This window comes from Hemiscyllium ocellatum, chromosome 2 (genome assembly GCF_020745735.1).
Source record: "Hemiscyllium ocellatum isolate sHemOce1 chromosome 2, sHemOce1.pat.X.cur, whole genome shotgun sequence".
Lineage (NCBI taxonomy): Eukaryota > Metazoa > Chordata > Chondrichthyes > Orectolobiformes > Hemiscylliidae > Hemiscyllium > Hemiscyllium ocellatum.
In genome coordinates this window covers 117,770,038-117,793,299 of record NC_083402.1, presented here as the reverse complement: position 1 = coordinate 117,793,299, position 23,262 = coordinate 117,770,038, and the positions used below count along the sequence as shown (strand labels likewise).

The 23,262-nt window shown below is 39.4% G+C and overlaps 1 protein-coding gene across 3 annotated transcripts in view; it reads left to right on the top strand.

The window, feature by feature from the left end:
- Window positions 1–23,262, top strand: part of snx30 (sorting nexin family member 30) — a 61,791-nt gene that overhangs the window by 24,361 nt on the left and 14,168 nt on the right. For all 3 annotated transcript variants that reach the window (XM_060845701.1, XM_060845694.1, XM_060845686.1), the window contains exons 2-7: window positions 4,960–5,148; window positions 6,118–6,228; window positions 10,667–10,825; window positions 18,061–18,256; window positions 19,700–19,899; window positions 20,867–20,953. In XM_060845701.1, the coding sequence (XP_060701684.1) occupies window positions 4,960–5,148; window positions 6,118–6,228; window positions 10,667–10,825; window positions 18,061–18,256; window positions 19,700–19,899; window positions 20,867–20,953 (942 nt within the window). The remainder of the gene's footprint in view (window positions 1–4,959; window positions 5,149–6,117; window positions 6,229–10,666; window positions 10,826–18,060; window positions 18,257–19,699; window positions 19,900–20,866; window positions 20,954–23,262) is intronic.

Sequence of the window (23,262 nt, the reverse complement as noted above, 5' to 3'; positions counted from 1 at the left end):
GTCCATTTTGTTAGACATGATCTCCCCTGACAAAACCATGCTGACTCTTACTACTTTTGAATAGAAATTAATTCTGTTCCCTCAATTATTTCCATTAGCTTCCTACCACTGATTTGGACACTCTGATCTGTAGTTTCCTATTGAATCTCTACCATATTAACTATTGTCTAGTTTTCATTGACTCTAGAGGTGCCAGAGGATTACTGGCCAGATTGTTGTAGTCTCCTCCTTGCCTCCCATGGTAACCTGGGACACACTTCATTTGGGCCTGACACTTGCAGGACATTTGAAATTGCCACTGTTACATCTCCTCAATGCTAACTTGTTCAAATATATCATCATCACCTTCTGATTTCTATACTTCAATCTTCTCACAGTTCCTAGTTCCTTTGGTCATGGGCATCCTTGCCAAGGCAAAGTTGCAATAACTGCCAGCTTATTGCTTAGGCAAAAATGCTTACTGTTGGTTTGAGCCGTCATTTATCAATGAGTATACTATATTTCACAAATGACTTGTTTTGAAATGCATTGATTGTATGGAAGTCAGACAACATAATAACATGATGCCCGTTTTGTGATCAAAACATAATAAGATTTAATGATCAGTTGTTCCCTCTTTCTGGTTGAGGAAAGCATTAAACAGGGCACTTGGGGCTCCTCTTGCCTAGAATGTCAGAACTTACGTTCCACCTGCTCCAGTGGTATGTCGTGGCTGAACAGGTTGATTTCTAAAAATAGCTGTTAATCGGAGGGATAAATCAAATTTTCCTATCTTCATATTGTTCTGTTATCTCAATGGTTGACTTGTATTTGGACTTGATATTTTTAATCAACAATAACACCTCTATGCGATACTTTTGTAATTCCTGAAAACTTTTGTCACACTGAATGAAGCCGGTCTCCCCTTTTTTTTAATAAGTCAGCTTAATTGTGACACTTGAGTTGACTGCTGTATGACTCATGCTGAGAAACAACAGAGCTTTAGTTCCTTACACACGCTTAACATGAGGCTCAATGTTAAATTCAATTAAGTTCCTAATTCAGAAGTTTATGGCATTATGATAACAGGGAGGAGCAAATGAAATTCCATTTTATGTCTCGAACTATATGTAGCAATTGAACTGTTTTTGAATGTGTTTGTTACTTAGGATCTTGACACCAACAGGAATATCAGCTGTTGTATTTGAGACATGCTGTGAAATGAATTTGAAAAAGTGCAGAGGTGGCAGATAGCTTGCTGACTGGCAGCTTCCATAAATGCTATATTTTTCACTTCCGTACAATGTTTAAAATTGTTGGGTTGCTGTTTAGCATGTCAGAGTTTTGTTATTTGGGGCTATCCCCTAAGTCCTTTACTGCACCTCTATATTGGTTGTTAGCTGTGTTGGGTTCCTACTTTCAGGCCATCAATTTGATTTTAATTAAGCTATTTAATCTTATTGTTTGGTTGTGTAGGATACTTTCCAAATTTTGCAAGTTAGTGAGTGTGCACCAGTGTACTTGAAAACACATTTTTCTCACTATCTTTTATCAGTTGACCAGAGATGATCCTGTGATGTAGGTATTTCCATTCTCTTATGCAACATGTTCAGATACAACCACTTCGTATGCCATTTGGCTGCTTTTGAACTCTTGACAATGCCCCACCTCCAAACTTTTTGGAAACTTTGTGCTCACTTCATTTTCACCCCAGTCCGCCTGCCAATGAAATGGCAAGTGGCATCTGTTTGATACGGAGTGGTGTGCCTTGGAATTTTTTAACTGAGTGTGAATCAGCTATAGAAAGAATGCTGTTGGTGAGCTCCTCTGAGCAAAATGGCAAACCCGATGCCTTCTAGTTAACTACACTGCATCACTGCATTGATAGTGTTTTTGCTGGCAGCTTGATCAAAGCGCACTTTAAAATTTGTTTCATGTTTCTGTAGATCAGTTGATGCAAAACTGTTCAGAGATATTAGTACAGACCACTGGAGCAGATAGGACTTTGAATCTGGGGCTTCTGGCCCACAGGTAGGAATACCACCACTGCAGCACAAGAGCCCTCTTCTATATTATGTTACAAATTATCTTCAGCTATTTCTCATTGATAGTATGCTTGAGATCAAATCCCATGCCAAGTTTTAATCTCAAGTGTGCTGATAACCCAGGAAATGGCTAATGAAGGTTTGTGGTTGCACAGAGGTTTTACCGTCCAAAAGTTCCAATTTTTAAAGGCAAAATTTTTAAAATTAAGTTAACACTTATCCAAAAAAATGTTTTCTTAAAGTAATTGAATAGAGTCACCATACTGCTTTTTGAAGCAGTAGTCCTGTTTGATCAATTTATTGAGGTGACATCTGTTCTAATGGATGTGGATATAGGTTTGCTTGCTGAGCTGAAAGGTTTGTTTTCAGATGTTGCCTAGTATGGAGATGAAACATCACTGAGCCCACTTTTTTTTGTTCAGGTTTCCTTGGGTTGGTGATGTAATTTCCTGCAATGTCATTTCCTTTTCTTCTCCAGGGGTGGTAGATAGGATCCAAGTCAATGTGTTTATTGATGGAGTTCCGGTTGGAATGTCCTGCTTCTAGGAATTCTAGTGCTTGTCTCTTTGGCTTGTCTTCAGGTGGTTGTGTTGTCCCATTCGAAGTGATATCCTTCCTCCTCTGTATGGAAGGATACTAGTGAGAGTGGGTCATGTCTCTTTGTGGCTACTTGATGTTCATGTATCCTGGTGGCTAGTTTTCTGCCTGTTTGTCCAATGTAGTGTTTGTACAGTTCTTGCAAGGTATTCTGTAAATTATATTAGTTTTCTGTTTAGGGCCTCTTCAAGTTCATTAGCTGCTGTTTTTAAATGTGGTGGTGGTGGTGGTGGTGGGTTTGTGGACTACCATGAATCGGAGTTCTGAGTAGCCCAGTCATTTCTGAGATGCCTTTGATGTAGGGGAGAGTGGCTAGAGTTTCTGGAAGTGTTTTGTCTGCTTGTTTGGGTTTGTTGCAGAGAAATTGGTGGACTGTTTTCATTGGGTACCTGTTCTTTTTAATACACTGTATAGGTGATTTTCCTCTGCTCTTAGTTCCTCTGCTGTAGTGTGTGGTAGCTCATTGAAATAGTGTTCGAATGCAGCTCTTTGTGGATGTTGGAATGATTGCTTCTGTAGTTCAGTATTTGGTCTGTTTTCCTGTAATGCTGGTTTGAAGCTCCCCATTGGCTGTTCGCTCTACTGTGACATTTAGGAATGGCAGTTTGTTGCTGTTTTCCTCTTCAGTGAATTTCACGATAGGGTATTATTGATGGCTTTGAAGGTTTCCTCTAACTTGTTTCATTTAGTGATGGCGACCATGTCTTCCATTATAGTGGACCCAAAGTTTGGGTTGGATGATTAGAGTTTTTTTTTTGTTCGAGTCTTGGATTCTTAGCAGAGGCAGTAATGCAGATTATCGGAGATCCCATGGGTGTTCCGTTGGCTTATCTGGATGGTAAGACTTGGTCCACTAGCTTGATGATATTGCCTTTGCTGATGAAGTTGGTGTTTACTGTATGTGTCTTTGGTTCTTCTAATAGTGTAGTCAGTGTTTCTTTGGCCAGATTGATGTTGATGGATGTGAACAGGGTTGTTATGTCAAAGGAGACCATTATTTCATCCTCTTCCATCTTGGTGCCTTTGATCTTCAGGAATTCTTGGGTGGAGTGGCATGAGTTTTCTGATGGATGTGTTGTACATGGATTTGGATAAGGTGGCAAAAGTCATGGTGGAAAATAAACAAGCATGTCTAACAGAATCTAAGGACTAAGTGTAAATGGGTTGCCAAGATCCACACTGATTCGGTTGGTACCTCAGTTATTTATAACAAATGAAATAATAAACACGTGGTTGCCAAATTGCTGATGTCATAAAGGTCGGTAGGAAAACCAGTTGTGATGAGGGTGCCAGATTATGGAAAGATTTGGGTAAGTTAAAGGTTTTAAAATGGGCAAAGGTGTGGCCAATGGCATGTGACATGGGGGAAATGTGAATGCTTCCATTTTGACAGGAAGAACAAAATATAACCTAAGCAGAGGATGCAAAGCCACCTGAATGGCCTTGTGCATGAGTATTAATTAGAAAGTCAATCATATGTATTTTATTGCAAGGGGAATTGACAAAAGTAATAAAGTTTTCCACTATTTGTGCAAGGAACTGGCGCAACTGCCACTGGAGTACTGTGCATAATATTGGGCCACCTTTTTTTAAAGGAAGTATGCAAATACTTGAGGCAGTTTAGGGAAGGTATGCTAATGTTTGAAATGTGGTGTTGACTTGGAAAAGTTGTATGTAGGCTTGTTTCCATTGGAGTTGAGTGAGAAGCAACTTGATTTATATATGAAATCCTGAGGTATCTTGACAGGGTAAGTTGGTGAGGATATTTAGTCCTATGTGAGAATCTTTATTTAGGGGTTGGTGTTTAAAAATCATAGGCCTCTTAAGACCAATTTAGCTGAAGGATTTTGAGGGTTGAGTCTTTGGAACTCAACCTTTATTTGTCATCTCTTTCAAGGGTCATAGGTGGTTGTTAGGTCATGGGCTCAGTCTCTTGTGCTGGAAGAAAAACCTAATGCTACCAGATGCCCTGTATAAGGCTGTTTGTGACTGAACAGCGTGACCTGAAGCACTGGAAGCAGAGCCTCATGTTTTTATGATGGAGGCAGATGAGTTCTTGTTGAGCAAGGGATTGAAAGGTTAAGAGTAGGAGGGAATGTGAATTTGACCTTGCAGTCCAATCAGTTGCCACTTGTTAAATGGCAGAGCAAGTTCAAGGGGCTGTGTGGCCTAATCCTTCTGATTGTGATGCAGGTTGATATAAGCCAAGTCGAATATGCCTTTCATAGTTTTACGGTTGCATTAGCAAATTTGTCCAAATGCATGTCGCACCTTGTATAGTCACCTTGATGATAACCAATTCTAAATACTGATCAAAACTGTTTATCCACTTTTTTAGGATCAAATGTTACCCAATGGGACACCAGTGGAGACATCAAGTCCTGCTTCTTCCTCATCTCTCCTTAATAGGTTACAACTGGATGATGAGCTGGATGGTGAAACCAAGGATCTCTTTGTTACAGTTGATGACCCAAAGAAACACGTGTCTGCAATGGAGACTTACATTACCTACAGAGTTAGCACAAAAGTATGAGCAAAAATTAAGTCTTGCTAGCAAAGTTTTTTCCCCCAGCATTTTAAACTAATAGAGACTCCTTACCATGCTGCTTGCAATGCATTGAGAGCCCTTGACATGGCTAGTGTCTGGACATAGGATAGATGGCAGGGTTTCTGGAGTAAAGGGGTAGTAGGAGATAAAATAGATGGAATATGTTGTAATTTGCCCAAAACTTTATTTGCCATCTCTCTAAAGGTTCATAGGCAGTGGGTTCAGTCTCTTGTGCTGGAAGAAAAGCCTTATGCTGCCAGATCACTCTTTTGTGGTTGAACAGTATGACCTGAAGTGCTGTTGCCTAGGTTTCTCAACTGCAGCAATACTAGAATTGCAAGTGACTAGGAATAGTATAAAATGAATGCTATTATATAATATGTATAATGTATAACTGGTTTCCATGGTAAATTGGATTTAAAGCATGGAAAGAAACTATACTTGGCTTTAGAGCTCTAAAGTCTTTAATTCAGAATTCTTGGTGTTGATATTTGAAAAATAAGCTAAATTTACGTTGATACCTCTGTTCTTGAGTGTAGTGATCATGGCTGGGGAAAGTATCAAACAGACCTGTAAAATATTTTATCCTGATTCTGACTACCAACCTTGATTCGAAGTACTTGTGCCAAAAATTGGACTTTGATCCTGGATGTGACTGATTTTTTTGATTAGCTGAAAGTGTTTTGAAATTCCTGTCTTCTCTCAACAGAAAAATAAACTTTTAATTTGCCCTTAAGATGTATTGACAAAATATGAAGCATGACCCAGAATAATGTATCCCAAGTTGCTTTTTTTAAGATGGATTTTACATTTAATTCCTGTGTTGGAATTGTGTACGGTTGTTTTTAAAAGTGCAAAATCTATTTGAGGGTCTGAACACATTGCAAATGCAAGTTGACATTCTGGCCTGATGCTTCCTGGTTACTCTCAGCTTTGATTTATTTACAGACCACCAGAAATGAGTTTGATTTACCAGAGTACACAGTTCGACGTAGATACCAAGATTTTGATTGGTTGAGGACTAAACTGGAAGAATCACAGCCGACTCATCTTATTCCAGTACGTAGCAAATAATTGGCCAGGTTTATTTCTGTGGGATGTTTGGTGTTTATATGTTGGACAAACATCTTGATGCCCTGTTGGCTCAATTCAGTTCATTTCCCCTCCTCTCCAAATCATCCATGTCATCAATTTTTAGTGTTGCCATAGTAACTGAATGACATGGGAGTGACAGGCAATCTGAAGTTGGTGCATATTTCTTTTTGATTTTGGCATCCTGTAAGTCTCTTGCCTGAAGGTCCTGACAACTCCTGAGATCCAGTTTTGAACAAAACTTTTTTCCTTTTGTCCAAGAAACATTAATGCTTGAATGACACAGACCAAACCTGATCCTTGACTTCTATCTGCACATTCTCTTAATGCAAGAGATGTTGGATAGCAAGCTGCAAGTCCTACACTATTTTTGTGTGCAGTACTGTTTTTAAAATTTCTCTTCCTCCACCCTGTTTCTTTTGGGTACATAACTGAAGGTGAGTTGTAGTTTACCTATCTGTTGGTTTGATTTGAAACGTGCTCATTCAGGATGGTAATTCAACATTAAGGTTTTTTTAGTCTACATGGTATAGAATATCAGTTTAAAAATCACAAGTTATAGTCCAACAGGTTTAATTGGAAGCATACTAGCTTTTGGAGTGACGCCCCTTCATCGGGTAATTGCCTAATGAAGGAGCGTTGCTCCGAAAGCTGGTGCTTCCAATTCAACCTGTTGGACTATAACCTGGTGTTGTGATTTTTAACTTTGTACACCCCAGTCCAACACTGAAATCTCCAAATCATAGAATATCAGTGCTTTCTTCCAAAAGAGTTGGAAAATAAAGATGTGACTATCTTGCTCACAACAGTGAGATCCCTAATACAATGTTGCCAGAACTAGTCTAATCTCAACAATGCAGAAAACTACCTATGATCCATGTTTTTTCAATGGAGACCCATGGCACACGTTTGTAATAGACTGGCACATACATGTTTCTTGGACAAAAGGAAAAAAGTTTTGTTCAAAACTGGATCTCAGGAGTTGTCAGTACCTTCAGGCAAGAGACTTACAGGATGCCAAAATCAAAAAGAAATATGCACCAACTTCAGATTGCCTGTCACTCCCATGTCATTCAGTTACTATGGCAACACTAAAAATTGATGACCTGGATGATTTGGTTATAATCTGTCATTGTTAAGCATCTTTTGAGACTATGCTGTCTCTCTTCAAGCTCCAATATATACAACGTACTCCAGAAAGGAAGCCAAGTATATACCTTTAGATGTTGGTTCTTTCTGTCCCCCACCCCTGTAAGTAGTCAAAAAGCATTCTAATCCCTCTTTTTGTTTAAATCCAGTTTGTTTTCGGAATTTTTGTTTATTTAAAATCAGTTCCGTTTCCAATGAATGCCTCAAGTTCATTACTTTCTTAATAATCCATGTTGACCTTGCTCCAAGATGATGTAGCCTTCTGCCCTAAGGGTGTGTTTGCGGGAGAAACAATTGACCAGTCTCCAAGGATTATGTTGGAGAAATACGGTCAAGTTTTTAGCTGCATAACAAAGAACTGAAGCACACTGCTGTACATGATACCCATCCCCTTTTTGACTCAATATGTCTTTGTAGATCTACTGCAAGTTCAGTGTTATTCTGAATAGTTATGCTGATCAGAACTGGATTAAAAGTACTTAAACACTGTACAGAGGTATACAGATAGCAAGATGGATTCATCCTGGGATTTTCAACTGGGTTTAAGTAAAAGCAAAGTACTGTGGATGCAGTGTTGAATTTAAATGTGGTTGTATTGGTCCAAGGAATTGTACTAATCTACATAATGCAGATTTGTGAAAGAGACTTCTGGAATTTTTGTAAATGTATTTTGTAATCCCCAGCCTGTCTTCAGTGCTGTACTCCAGACTGTTGACAGGCTGGATGCTACTTGCTTCCCCACAAGCACATACCTCTCATGACCCCAATCCTCCTCCTCTTCTCCTCCTCCCCATTCCCCCAAAAAATGTTGCTATGGCAGCAGGGTTGATAGAGATCTAGGCCAAAGTCTGGCAAATGAGACTGGATTAATTTTGAATGTGTCTAGGGAATGCAGGCTAGATGGGTTAGCCATGGGAAATGTGGGATAACTGGGATAGTTTGGGGGACTAGGGGCGTCTTCAGAAGATCAGTGCTGACTCAGTTGAATGGCCACTTTGCCTGTGAAAGGGATTCTATGACCAAGCTATAAGGCAATACAAAATAAATCTGGTTTTTGTCTTCCTTGTAACTTGGGCACAATTCTAATGGCATCAGTAAATCAGTTTATAGTTGTGCAACACTAGAGTAGTTTAGTGTGTGCAGAGGTTTTGAGTCACTTTCACTCCTAGAGTTGTTGGGCCTTGATACTTTCACTTGATGTAGTACTTTGATATTTCTTGAAATTATTTTGAAACAAATCTTTCTCCCAGTTTCAGCCCTACTATCTTAATAGCAATCTGTCATAATGTATAAACCACCCTAGTAAATCACAGTTGTGATATTTGCACATTGAGTGCAAACCTAGCCGCAGCTGGAAGTCAATTAGCTGACTGCTGAAACAAATGTTTACTTTCTTCTGAAGTAACTTTTTTGAGACCATGATTTGTTTTCCTTTCGATCCCCACACAGACCCAGTCAAGAGGGCCAGTTCAAGGATTTGCAACAACTTTTGAACAATTTTTTGCACTTTCTTCATTGGGTGCAAATGTGAAGTGGGATGGCTGACTGTGTTGCCTGTGCATTTATTTACATTGTAATGCACCTTTTAAAGGAGAATAAATCTTTTTTAATCCTATAAACTTAGTATGCATTCTCAATGACCTGAATGTCCATTTCAGCAATATTGCAATACAGCACACTATTGTTCTGTCAGGCAAATAAATGCTATTGCTACATCTCTCCACCTCTACACACTTCTCCTTTTAATAATCATGCTTTTAAAACCTACCAGTTTGATTTAAGTTTTTAGTTACCTGACTTAATTTCTGCTTGTGGTTTTACTTTGCTTTTAAAATGCCTTCAGAATTTGTTGTTACATAGCATCTTTTTTAATGTTAACTATGCTTAAGTTTAGGCCCTGTCTTGGCTTAGTAATATGCAGACTCATGCAAAGTCTTATAGTTTCTTATGTATAGCCTAATTTAACACCACTTAAATTGTGTATTCTGCATCCTGTATCTGTTGTGCAAATCTATCTACGTGGTTAGTATCTGTTTTCATAAAACAATGTTATCTTGGTAAACTCTTAGCCCCTATATCCTGTGACTTAAGTAATGAACTGGTGTGTGTCATGTTGTGCACTTTGCGAACCAACAGTATAATTTCAAGTGATGACTTGAGGGCGAATATTAAATTGCACTATTATTAGAATTGTTTAGGATTTTACGTGACAGAGAAAGGCCATTGAACCTAATAGGTCGATACGTACGAAAGCATAAGTCATCTTCCACCTCACTCCCATTTGCTCTATTATCATATCCCTCTATTCCTTTTACCTGATCATGTATTCACCTAGATTCCTCTTCAATCTCTGCTAGTCCATCTTGCTACTTCACATGTTATAGTCATAGAAATGTACAGCACAGAAACAGACCCTTTGGTCCAACTCGTCGATGTCGACCAGATTTCCCAAACCAATCTAGTCCCATTTCCAGCACTTGGCCCATATCCCTCTAAACCCTTCTCATTCATATACCCATCTAGATGCCTTTTAAGTGTTGCAGTTGTACCAGCCTCCGTCACTTTCTCTGGCAGTTCATTCCTTATTCTCACCACCCTCTGTGGAAAAAGTTGACCCATGGGTCTCTATTATATCTTTCCCCTCCTCTCCCTAAACCTATGCCCTCTAGTTCTGGATGACTCTTCCCCCCCCCCCCCCAAATCCAGGGAAAAGACTGTCGATTTATCCTATCCATGCCTCATGATTTTATAAAACTCTATATAAGGTCACCCCTCATGTTAAACAGTATAGGACAAAAAATGTTAACTCTTTATTTTAGAAAATGAATAGTTTGTCTTCACAATCAATTAAAATGTGGATTATTTGCACTGAAATTCAGTTTTAACTGAAATAACCATTGAACTGTCCTTTCCTATTCTTTACTATTCATAAGTGATGAGATCCATGTTCTACTGGATTCCTTATTAGATTTTAATGGCTATCTCATTAATAGCATTTTGTTTTTTCACTTTCCCACAAGTAAAAAATGTCATTTCTGTGGGACTTATTGAACATGTGAGAATTTTGAAGCGTTTTATAGGTCATCTCTAAGTCTGCCTTTTCATTAGGCCACCTGATCAATCGCTTCACTAATGCACCATTTTCATAGCAGTTTGTGTCTTTCATGGAATTACAAAATCCCATTTGCAGCTTGAGAATGGGAAGAAAACTAAAATTACCAACATTAGTAATTGGAGACCTGTTGATTCTGTACAGCCTCTTCCAGAAAAGTTTGTAGTGAAGGGAGTGGTGGATCGCTTTTCCGAAGACTTTGTGGAAACTCGAAGGAAAGCACTGGACAAGTTTCTGAAAAGGATCGCAGATCATCCAGTTCTTTCCTTCAATGACCACTTCAACGTTTTTCTAACAGTAAAGGTATGGCAATTTTCAACCTGTATCAAGTGGTATGAAGGAGTTGAAATTTGTTGCAGTGGAATATTACAATTAGTCTGTGATGTGATAACAAATGAAATATCTAGTACTAAATATTTTGCATTTAAGTTGCTATGTGATAAAAAGATTGGCACAAGTCTCTGATGCTGAGAGAGTATTTTTTCTCATCCATTGATCTGCGGTTTGAGGCATTATGCAATATTGAACTGGCATCAAAATGTATATTCTAATTACCCCCTCTTCCCTCCGTTTTCCCCCCCCCGGGTCAGTATTAGTTATTGTAAAGGCTTGTGAAGAATTAATGTTGAATGACCTTTCAAGATCAGCACTAATTTGATCCTGTCTTCAGAAACAGGGCTGGTTTTTAAAAGAAGACTTTTGAGGGGGTGGGGTTGGATGTCAAGATTGATTTGATTTTTACTATCCAGTAATGCAGCTTTTGAGCCACAACATTGAACAAAGTTAATGTACAGCTAGGGTGCTTTTTAATAGTGGCGTCCTTGAGCATTTCAAAAATGAGGGAGAAGTTCCACAAAATAGTGTATTTTCAGATTTCATTGCTCGTCTCTTCTTCCCCCCCCCCCCCCCCCCCCACCTCCCTGCACTCCTCAGCATTGCCCATGGCTAATCCATCTAGCCTGTGTTGTGGGTACTGGCCATGCTAAGTGGCCCATAATCCTTGTAACCTGCACATCTTTGAACTATGGTAGGCAACCAGAGCACCTGGAGGAAGCCTATGCAGATATGGACAGAATATGCAAATATCTGATGCCATTGTGATTGCAATGGTACATTTTGTTTTGACAAGGTGGTGTCAATGCTTGACCTTCCAGATTTTGTTGTAAAAGGTAAACTTCAAAAAGGCTTATCACTTGTGCCATTCTGCAATTAACTGTGCCCACATTCCCCATGGCCTCTTGTTCTGATTCCTAAAAATTTTAAAAACCTTGTTTAAAAATCGATTCAATTTTTTCAGGGCAGCACAATGGCTCAATGGTTACCGGCACTGCCTCAGTGCCAGGGACCTGGGTTTGATTCCACCCTTTGGTTACAGTCTGTGTGGAGTTGTTTTTAAACATGGGTACATTTTTACTTGGGTGGGTCAATGCAATGTAAATCAATCGTCTTGGAAGAATGTAATTTAGAGCTTGGTAGCTTCAAACACATCTACATTGTCAACTGTTTTAAGTGACATTACATTGAAATGTTTACTTTTTTTTTGCAAAAGAAACCCTGTTGCAAGGACCAAATTAATCAGACTATTTCAAATTTCTTTCCAGGTGTTAAGTAACCAACTAGTTGAATTGTGTGAATACAGGAGACTAGTATTTTGAGGTGACCATGTAAGGAAATGTAGTATATAAACAACCCCAATGGTCAGACCTCTACTTGGACCACACAACCCTTGAAGCAAGTAAAAAATACAAATTTGCAAGCAAACATAGGCCATTCTACCTCTTGAACGTGCTCTGCCATTCAAATGAGACTTTTTTTTTGGAAAACCCAAAAAAGACTCTACCCCCATTTACTTCTGCAATAGTGCCAATGTTTTCTCTTTGGTGAATTTGCCTTTAGCCCTGTCCTGAAAGGATCACCCCTAACTTTTTTAAACAATTGCTTGTTGGTCCAAAAACAAATGCTGGAAATAAGGTGGGTCAGGCAGCATCCATACTGAGCAAGCTAATGTTGAGTCCAGATGACACTTGAGGTGACATCAAGTGTGGAGGGGACAGCATTTATGCAATAGTGCTGGTGGAGAAAGGGTGTTCATAGTTCACATTAAGTGATTGTTCAGTCATTCTCACATTCCAGTGAAGATAAGATGTCGCTCTTCCAGCTTGTGCTGTAACTTGCTGGAATTGTAGCATGCCGAGGACAGACAAGTGGATATGTGTGAGTGATGCTATGTTTAAATGACGACAGATTTGTGAAGGTTGGGGTCATTGCTTGTATACTGACTGGTTTGCATTTTGTTTCTTTCTCTGATCTAAAGTAGACCATATTGGATGCAGTGAATGCATAGATCAGATTGGAGGATGTACAAGTGAAATGCTGCTTCACCTGGAAAGACTGTTTAGGCCCTTGGATGGTGAGCAGGGAGGTGGTCAAGGGCAGGTGTTGCACCTTTTGTGGTTACATGGGAAGGGGGCTAGTGTTGGTGGTCGAGGAATGGCCAAGGGTGTACTGGAGGGAATGGTCCCTGCAAAATGTTTGGTGTCCCTTTTTTGTCTGTTGAATCTGTTTGAATGCCACCTTCCAAAACAAGTGCTGCTGACATGGCTTCTTCCTTCCATGACTGTAGTTTCCCACTGACTGTGGTTGACAGGGCCTGCAACTGCATCTGCTCTACCACTAATTCTTCTGCCCTTGTCCCTTCCCATCACTCAGCAAAATGATTGATTTGATTGGTTCCCCCTTATTCTCACTCGTCCTCCCACCAGCCTCCACGTTCAAAGGATCATTCTATTCCATTTCACAGGGATCGTTCCCAATGGGACACCCTATCCATTACTTGACTGCCAACATCACACCCTTTCCCATGGCATCTTCTCTTCTAACCACAGAAGATGCAACACCTGCCTTTTCACCACCTCCCTGCTCACAATTCAAGGGCTTAAAACTGTCTTTACAGGTGAAATGCTGCTTCACCTGGATCTCCACCAATCTGTATTGTATTTATTGCACCGTAATGTGGCTTACTGTACATTAGAGAAACTAAATGCAGACTGGGTGAACACTTTGCAAAACACCTCTGGTCTGTGCACAAGCATGACCCAGACTTTGCTGCAGCCTGTTATTTTAAGTGTGTCCTGCTTGCATGACCACTGTCTGTCCTTGGCATGCTGCAATACTCCAGCGAATCATTGCGCAAACTGGAGGAATAACTCTTCAGACTAGCCCTTTCCAACCTTCTGGATTTAATATAGTTTGGTACCTTCAGATTGTGTGAATCCACTCTCATTCCTTCCCTTTCTTTTTAAGTTTTACTGGTTGTATTCTTTTGTCACCATATCCTCCTATCCTCTTTACCCCCTGCCCCAAAACGTCAGTGAGACTGTCTAACTGCCAGACAGAGAAACACAATTTGTTCTGATATTCTGATCCCTTGCTCCACATGAACAACACCCTTTCTTCCCCAGCGCAATTGCATAAAATGCTGTCCCTTCCACATTTGACATCAGCTTTGAAGAATTATCTTGTTGGCTTGCTCTTTCTTGCATGCTGCCTGACTGGCTGTGATTTCCAGTATTTTGTTGTTTTCAGTACAGATTCCAGCATCTGCAGTAATATTGTCTGCTATTCCTAAACAGACTTCACCTTGTCCTGATTCTGAATCTTGTTTCAATTAAGTCACCCTTGTTCTGCTGAATTCCAGTTGAAACAGACCCAGCCCATCCAAACTGTAATCATAAGGCAACCTGCTTATCCCAGGTGTCAATCTCCTTAGCATGCACTTAACACATTTGCATCCTTGTTGTATAAGGAGGCAAAACTGAGTAATTTGAGATCTCACTAATGCCAAGTATAACTGAAGCATAATATCAATATCATAGAAATCTACAGCACAGCAAAAAAAAAGCTCGGGCTCATTACATTCATATCAGTCAAAAATAACTCCACTATTTTAATTCCAGTTTCTAGCACTGGTCCATTGCCTTGTATGCCTTGGCATCAAAGCATCTTGTTCAATTTCTCAAGTGTTCTGTTAACCACCTTAATTACTTGCTAAAATTCTTCAGTTGTTCTCATACTTTTTTTTGTTCCTGTCAAAGTGAGTGACTTTACATTTTTTCACTTAATATTCTCTCTATCAGATGTTTGTCCACTCTACAATCTACACCTCACTGTCATCTTTACAGATACCTTCCTATTTGTCATTTGCAAATTTTAATTACTTTCCCTCACCCCAGATTGAGAAAAATTGGAAAAAGCTGAGACTCCTGTGGGACACCACTTCACATTCTGCAATAAAAAAAATTAATGCATAGTGTTTTCAACCAGTCAATCTTCTATTCATGCTAGTATGTTATTCCCTACGCATGAGCTCCTACTTTACAAACTAATCTTAACCTTTCTTTATCACAATGTAACGATCAAAGTGTTAAGCTGCTCAAATCTGATATCTTCCCTGGGCCGCAGAGGAACTTGGAGTGGGATTGTAAAGATCTAATGGTCACGAACCACATAGATACCAATGACATAGCAGGACCTGTGCCCTAGTTTTATCTAAGGGAGTATGGACAGCTAGGGGCTATATTAAAGCAGCTCCAAAAAGGAGCTAATCTGACTACTGGAGCCATGAGCTAATTGGCACAGGGTCAGTAAGATTAAGTAGCTTCAAATTCATGGGACATTGCCACCAGCACTGGGGAAGAAGGGACCTGTTCCAATGCGATGGTAGTCTGAGCCATATTGGGACAAAAGTTTTAGTGAATTGGATAACTAGGGCTGTAGACAGGCTTTAAACTAAATGGCGGGGTGGGGGTGCAGGGCTCATTTATAGGAGAAATTAGAAAACCTGAATTCAAGAATGAAGAGTGCAGAACCTGGGAGAGATTATTAAAATCTCCAAGACAGATTGTATAGAAAGCATTAGCAATCAAACTTCAAGCACACTGTATGTACAAATGACAATGTGACATGTGATTCATACAGAACTGAAGGTATTGTATCTGAATGCACGCAGTATAAGGAATAATGAAAATGAGCTTGTGGCACAGATCGAAATTGGCAAGTATGACTTGGTGACCATCACAGACATGGCTGCAAGGGGATCTGGTTTGGGAGCTGAATATTTGAGAATATAAATCCTATTGAAAACATAAGCAGGTGGATGGAGGGGTGGGGTTTCCTTAGTAAGAAATAAAATTAAATCAGTAGAAAAGGTGTGGGAAAAGCAAAGGTACAGTGACCATGGGAGGTTTAAATATGCAGGTGGACTGGGAAAATTAGGTTAGTGGATTGCCAAAAGGGACTTTGCATAGTGCTCCAAAAAGCCATCTTGTAAACAGCTTGTGGTGAAGCTCCCTAGGAAACACACTACTGGATTTAGTGTTGTGCAATGAGGCAGACTGGATAAGAGTTTAAGCAGAAGGAACCCTGAGGAGGCAGTGTTCGTATGTTGAATGTACTCTGCGAATTTGAGGGAGAAGGTAGAATCTGAGGTAATGGTATTTAGCTGAATAAAGGCAACTACAGAGGTATGAGGGAGGAGCTGAGTAAAATTGGGAGAGTGGTTTAGTAGGAAAGACAGTGGAACAGCAATGGCATGAGACAGATTCATCCAGAGGTAAAATAAGCGTAGTACAGGGAGGATGAGGCAACCGTGGCTGATGAGGGAAGTCTGGACTAACATAAAAGCAGAAGAGAGCTTATGATGTGGCGAAAGGCAGTGGGAAACCTGAGGATGGGAAGTTTGCAAAGACCAGTCGAGGGCAACAAAGGGAGAAGAGTAAATGGGGCTAAGCTAGCCAGTTACATAAAGGAAGACTAAGTTCCCTTAGACATAAAGGGCAAAGGAGGAGATGGGGGGGGCATTAGGCCACTGGGAAAATTATGCTGGAGATAATGGGGAATAAGGAAATGGCTGAGGAACTGAATATTTACTTAATGTCAGTCTTCACAGTGGAAGACACTAGTAATATCCCAAAAATTAAAGTGTGAGCGGGCAGAGCTGAGTATGGTGGCCATCACCAAGGAGAAGGTGCCAGAAAAACTGGCCTGAAAGTGGATAAATCGTGTTGGCCACCTGATGGACTATACCTTAGCGTTCTAAGTGAAATAGCTGAAGATGTAGTGGAGGTGTTAGTGATCTTTCTGGAATTGCTAGAGTCAAGGAGGGTTTGACAGGATTGGAACATCACTAACAGGCAGGCGCTGCTGTTTTAAAAAGGGAGTAAAGCAAAAGACAATAAATTACAGATCAATTAGTCTAATCTTTTTCATGAAAGATCCTGGCATCCATTGTGAATACTTGGACGTGTATGGTAAAATAAGACAGTCAGCATGGTTTCATCAAGGGGAGGTCATGCCTGCCAAATCTACGAGAATTCTCTTGAGGAAGTAAAGATCAGGTTAGACCAAGGAGAGCCAGTAGATGTTATCTACCTGTACTTCAAGATGGCCTTTGACAAGGTGCCACATAAGAGGCCACTGAGTAAGGTAAGGGCCTATGTGTTAGAGGCAAGGTGCAAGACATGGATAGAAGTTTGCTTGTCTGGCAGAGTGGGGCTAAAAGGGTCCTTCTCAGGATGGCAGCTGGTGACAAGTGGTATTCTGCAAGGATCCATATTGGGGCAAACAAGTGGCACTCAGTAAAATGTGGGAAAGTATGAGGTCATGCACTTTGGTAGGAGGAATAGAGGTGTATTTTCTAAATGGGGAGAAAGTTCAGGAATTTGAAGTGAAAGGAGACTTGGAGTTCTAGTCTGGAATTCTCTCAAGGTAAACTTGCAGGTTGAGTCAGTTAGGAAGGCAAATGCAATGGTGGCATTTGTTTTGAGGACTTGAATATGAAAGCAGTGATGTACTCCTGAGGCTTTCAGGCTCTAGTCAGACCACATTTGGATTATTGTGTGCCGTTTTGGGCCTGAAATCTCAAAGGATGTACAAGCCCTGGAGCATGCTCAAAGGAGGTTGATGAGAATGGTTCCAGGAATGACCAGCTTAACATGTGAGGAATATTTGAGGGCTCTGGGTCTATACTTGGAGGTTAGAATGAGGGTGAATACTAATTGAAACATAGAGGATTGGCCTGGACAGTAGATGTTGGGGAAAATATTTCCATAGGTAGGGGAGACTAGGACCCAAGGGCAGAGACTTCATGTAAAGGGAAGACCTTTCAGAACTGGTTGGGAAGAAGGTAGTTGGTTTTTTTATTTTTTTGGCAGAATTAACCAGTGATCAGCTGCAGTCTGGATGCAGAGAATGATACAACGAAATGGGGTTGTGTTGACTCTCAAAGAATTGTTGCCTGTCCATTTTTTCCCACACAAACCTGCAAATTCTTCCACTTCGAATATGAATTATTTTTAAAAACATTGTTGGAAGTTTCCATTGTTCCTTCATATAATGCATTCCAGTTTATTAAAATTGTTTTCTTCTCATCCTCACATTTTGCCAATTATCTCTAGGTCTAGGTAAGAAAACTTGAAATTTTTGTCCACTTGCAAGTGACTTTTATTTTTGGGGTGGGGGGGGTGGTTTTACTCCTGCAGGATCTGACTCCTTATAAAAAGCAAGGCCTAGCTTTTATTACCAAGATGGGGGAATCTGTGAAATATGTTACTGGAGGTTACAAGCTAAGAAGTCGGCCTGTTGAGTTTGCTGCTATGGGGGATTACTTGGACATGTTTTCTCAGAAGTTGGGGACAATTGACCGAATTGCCCAGAGAATAGTCAAAGAACAAGCAGGTAAGGTACTTGATACTCGTTTGGAACTTGTATGTAAGGTCTTGAGCACTGTCTTTTGAAATTCTTTTAGGGTAGAGTGTTTTTCTAACTGTGCAAATTCTTTGGATCTCTCAAATTAGCACTCCCTAGTTCACAGGCGGCTCAGTCATAACTGTTACCAACATGTATTTTCTCATTCTGCTCGAGACTGGTCTGACTTACTGTTAACTTCTCTTCTCACTTGGAATGAATTTGTTATTTGGTGTCCTTGTGATGCCCAGTTAACTTGATATTATCTTGACTGTTTTGGAAGCTATCCATTTGGTCATTTATGTTTGAAGTCCTCATTAATTAACTTTGAGTGCTGTCAACCAAAATTCATCTATCTTTTTTAGTGTCCACTAAATTGTCAACTGCTTTTGACTTCACACATATTTTATGGTGCACTTTTTTGCTTTGAACTGATTTCCGAAAATGGGTTTCTCTTCTCATTTTCAGCATGAGGAACTTTTTCTGGAGTGTCCAGTTGACTAAGTTGGAGTAGGACTGGGTGGCATATTAATGTAAATTTCACAGAAGACAAGATCTGTTTTCCAAACTTTTCAGTCTCAATCGATTGTAAAATCAATCACAGTTGCTTGCAGTACTACAGCCTCTCTAGGCATTATTGGTCATGGGAAATTAATCAATGAGCCAGCTCTGCAGAGGAACCTTGATTATCCAAAGGACATGGGCGGAGATTATTTTGTATGGTAAATCAAATGCCTGATATAGTTTAACCGAGCATTTGGGACATTGTGATCTTGCCAGATAATCTGATTGGATAAATGAATGTCTGGTAATCAAGATTCCTCTTAAAAACAAATCTCAGCTTGTTCAAACAGTGACCTCCAGATGTTTCTATTCCCCTGCCTACTGTTTCAACTACAGTACCAAAGTGTGGAGATTGATCTTTAACTTGAATTTTCCTAAGTATGTACTGGTCTTGACATTCTGTGATACTACATAATGCTTAAAAACCAACCTGGTAGGTAAATTGCAAACTAGACTCTGTGTAGTATTAATCTCTTCTGGTAATAACATTACTCTATGGAACAAATGGTCGTATACTAAAATGTAAATACCCTTCATACTGTGTTGAATGGCCTGGATTAGCTGGGTAAGACTGGGTTGGGGCTTTAACCCATGATCTCTCCTAACTGAGGAGTGCTACATTTGAGCCAAGATGGCACACTACTGCAGTTGCTGGAAATCTGAAATTAAAAATGGGATACTGAGGCATATTGAGTGAAAGGGAATTTTTGGCACTTTTTTTCAGGCATGAACTTTAATCAGAACTAGAGATCTGAAGGAATATTAGGAGGTGAATAGGGAACAGAAGGTTCTTTTAACAGAAAATGTTCTATTTTACAGTTTATTGACATTCAAGATCTGAAGTGAAATTTTACTTTGTTAATCATTCAGAATATTTAGTGGAGCTCAGAGAATATGGGCCCATTTATTCCTCCTGGTCTGCTGTAGAAGAAGAACTAAACAAGCCCCTCAATGGGGTATCAAACTGTGTTGGCAGTAACTGCATTGCCCTGGAAGATCTATCTGAGGACATGTCTGATGACTTTCTTCCTGTCCTTCGAGAATATGTACTCTATATAGAATCTATGAAGGTAAGAGATTTTATCAGCCTCCCTTTTTTAACCTGATGTAAGAATTATTTGTGACTGATATTTGAAAACCTTTGAAACAGGTTTCTTAGCTTCATTATTGTAATTTTTGTTTCTCTCCTTGTTTGTGCGTTGCTGGCATTTTGCCCACTACTGATTTTTGTCTCTGAAATTACCAGTGAGACCCCTCCAGTTAGAGTTGATTGAATTTGGATTGGCAATTTCATATGACATTTTGAAAAACTAAACTTGGTAGGATTTGAGCCCCTGTCTCTGGAATATTGGCTTCTGAATTACTGATACTTCATAACTTGACCAGCAATATTAGTGTATGTCGAACTCAAAATTTAGAAAGTTGAAAGGAGGCTGTAGCATCTAGAAACATCATCTAGTCTGTGTGCAGGCCTTTCATTTCTCCATTTAAAAGTTCTTTCCAAACCTATAATAGAAACTTTTGCCTGAATTTTTCATTTTTTTTTAATGGTAACTTGACATGCTAGTGTTCAATGATATCCAGAAGCATCCATATTAATCATGGACTACAAGTTCTTGCAACTTGTAATTCATGTACTCATTGCGATGCACATTCTAGTTGCAATGTATGTAATATATGCACAAAAGTGCTTCAAATTAGTCATTTTGCATGTTGAAATGGGACATTAATATATCTTCCTCATTGCTGGCATAATTTTGTAAGCATGGTCCAATTCACATGTGTTCTTGATGCCAGTTGAAGCATTGTGCATAATTTCAGAATTGTCAACATTTTTATCTGGAGTGCGATTTTGTATATGTGCTGAAGCTTAAAGTGCAAATATGTTCAATACTCTTAAATCAAACTTCATGAAGCTTAACAAAACTGCTGTTTGTGTTGATTTTAGATGGTGGGTGGTGGTTGTTAGATGTGTCAACCATAGTTTTGCCAACAAGAGTCAAAAGCCAGTTTTTCCCTTTTTTTTTACCTATTCAGAATGTGCTTAGGAAAAGAGATCAAGTGCAAGCTGAGTATGAGGCCAAACTTGAAACTGCTGCTTACAAGAAAGAAGAGAAGCAGGGAGTGAGTACCATTCACTGTCTAAAAGCATGGTAACATGCCTTCAGATCTATGCCAGTATTAATTGAGCCATTGCATCCCAATCTAGCCATAGAGCATGTTGTACTGTGTATAGTGTAGTGCAATACAAATTATAGTCCTCTCTGGTCTGGGCTCAGATTGTGCAAGCTACTGGACTTTTTTTTACTTTAATCCCAAGACCCACTTCCTAAGTAGGCCCAATTTTATAGTATCAGCGTATCTGATTTGTTTCTGCTTTATTTTGGGAGACTAATAATGACTGTGAGCACTTACTAACGAATAGTGGGTGTTCTTATATTGAGAACAGAAAAACAGGAAGAGATTCAACAGTCCCTTGAATCTCTTCCACAGTTTTCATTTAGATGGTCGATTCTCAACTCCACTTGCCTTTGTTCCATATCCCAGTAAACCCCTTACCTAACAAATGGCTCCCACATCTATTAAAGCTTTCCATTGACTTGCCCTCCCCTCAAAGCAGAACTCCTTTTTCTTAAGAGAGAAAGCCAGATGTCCATTCTCTTCACAAAATAAATGCTACCTCCCATTATTTTTCCAGTCTTGCTCTAATTTAAGTGGTGCCTCATGCACCTATTGGACAGATTTACAACAGTTAACCCACGCTGATAAATGTTGATAAAGGTGCATAATGAAGTAGTTCCAATGCTGTAAAATTCCTTTGTAGAGAAATTCAGAAGTATTCTGAATTAATTGGTGCAGCGTGGTCAGCATCCATGCTGGTTAGGCAACTCTATGCTGATCTAGATTATTTCAACAGGTTAGCCACAGTAACTTGAGTGATTTTTGAAAAATAATTTCCATCAACTTCAGTTCGCAGGGAGCTCAATGCCACCTTTTTTTAAGCAGTAGAGGATGGGTGAAAATTTGGTCCTGCATATCCTGTCCGAGAAAGTACACCAGTTTTGAGTTCAACTATTGCAGATCATTGATTTATTTTACATATAGGGTGGCTGCTCAGACAACTTTTTTTTTCTTCCTCAGGATTTTGAGATTGTCCTTTTTTTTAATCCTCTCTATAACCCCAGATTCTTAAAATAACTTCCTGATATGTACTTGTTTATAACCTTGGAAAGTTGAAGACCATGATTTTGATGAGTAACACATCTGAAAGTCACACCATTATATCACAATCTCAGAATGGTTGTGGTGCATTAAACAATTTAGCTTATTGTACCAGTACGGTTCTTCAAAATGAGTATCATTAAAGCAATGTAGAGTGACTTGGTAACTAGCAGTTTATACAAGGGACTGTAGACATCTGTCTAATAGAGGGAGGCAGTTGGCTATGTAGCTTGAGGAACAAGATGCAGGGAAAGGAATCTGATCCCAAATTTATTTCGTCAGATTGAAACTGGAAACACAATTGTTCAGTTTATTCTGAACTGCATGTTTGCCTTCTCGACAACAGAAGTAACTAGCCCATTGTGAAGAGGCTGAAGCCTGAGCAGTGTTTCCCATTCAAGAAAAGTTTTTGGGGGTGTGTGTGTGTATCCTTTTTTTAAAAATCTAGGAGCTGCAATGCAAGCCTCCAATATTGAAGACTTAGCAATTTTCAAGTTATTCATTACCTTGGCTTAAAACCTAAACTAGGAGCAGCAGTAGGTCATTTGAACCTGCTCTATCTTCCAGTATGATCCTGCCTCATTATTTACCTAAATGCCATATTCTTGCTTTCACTGCATGCCCCTTGATGTCTTGTCTATCTTCATATTTTAAGACAAAAATTACCTTTCTTTCTTAATTTGTGACTCTGCCTCCATGGCCTTCTATTCCAGAAAATTCCATAAGTTTGCTACTGTTTTGTTTTTGACTGAAGAAAATGTTTCCTTATCTCAGCTACAAATGATTCTAGACTCCAACCTGGGAAACGTCCTCCATGCTTCTCATCAATCTAGCCCTATTAGAATCTTATACATTTCAATCAGTTTACCTCTTGTTCGTCTAAATTCTGGTGAATACAAGTCCAATCGAACCAATTTTCCCTTGTGTTATGGACCAAGTCTAACCCCTCAAAATATTAACTAGATAGTCTAAAACCTAACTCTTTTTATTTTAAAGGTATGCATGAAGTGGTGCTCCAGATGCAATTTGATTTGGTCAAATTACTTGACTTTAAATAAAACATACTTTTTTTTTACACAACTGTTGTTGAAATATAGACAAAACAAAATTGGCTTAACTAACAATTGAAAAGTTAAATTAATATGTACATTACTGTATTGGAACAGAAACAATTAACATCTCAAACTCCTCCTTTGCAAAGGCAAGTGCAG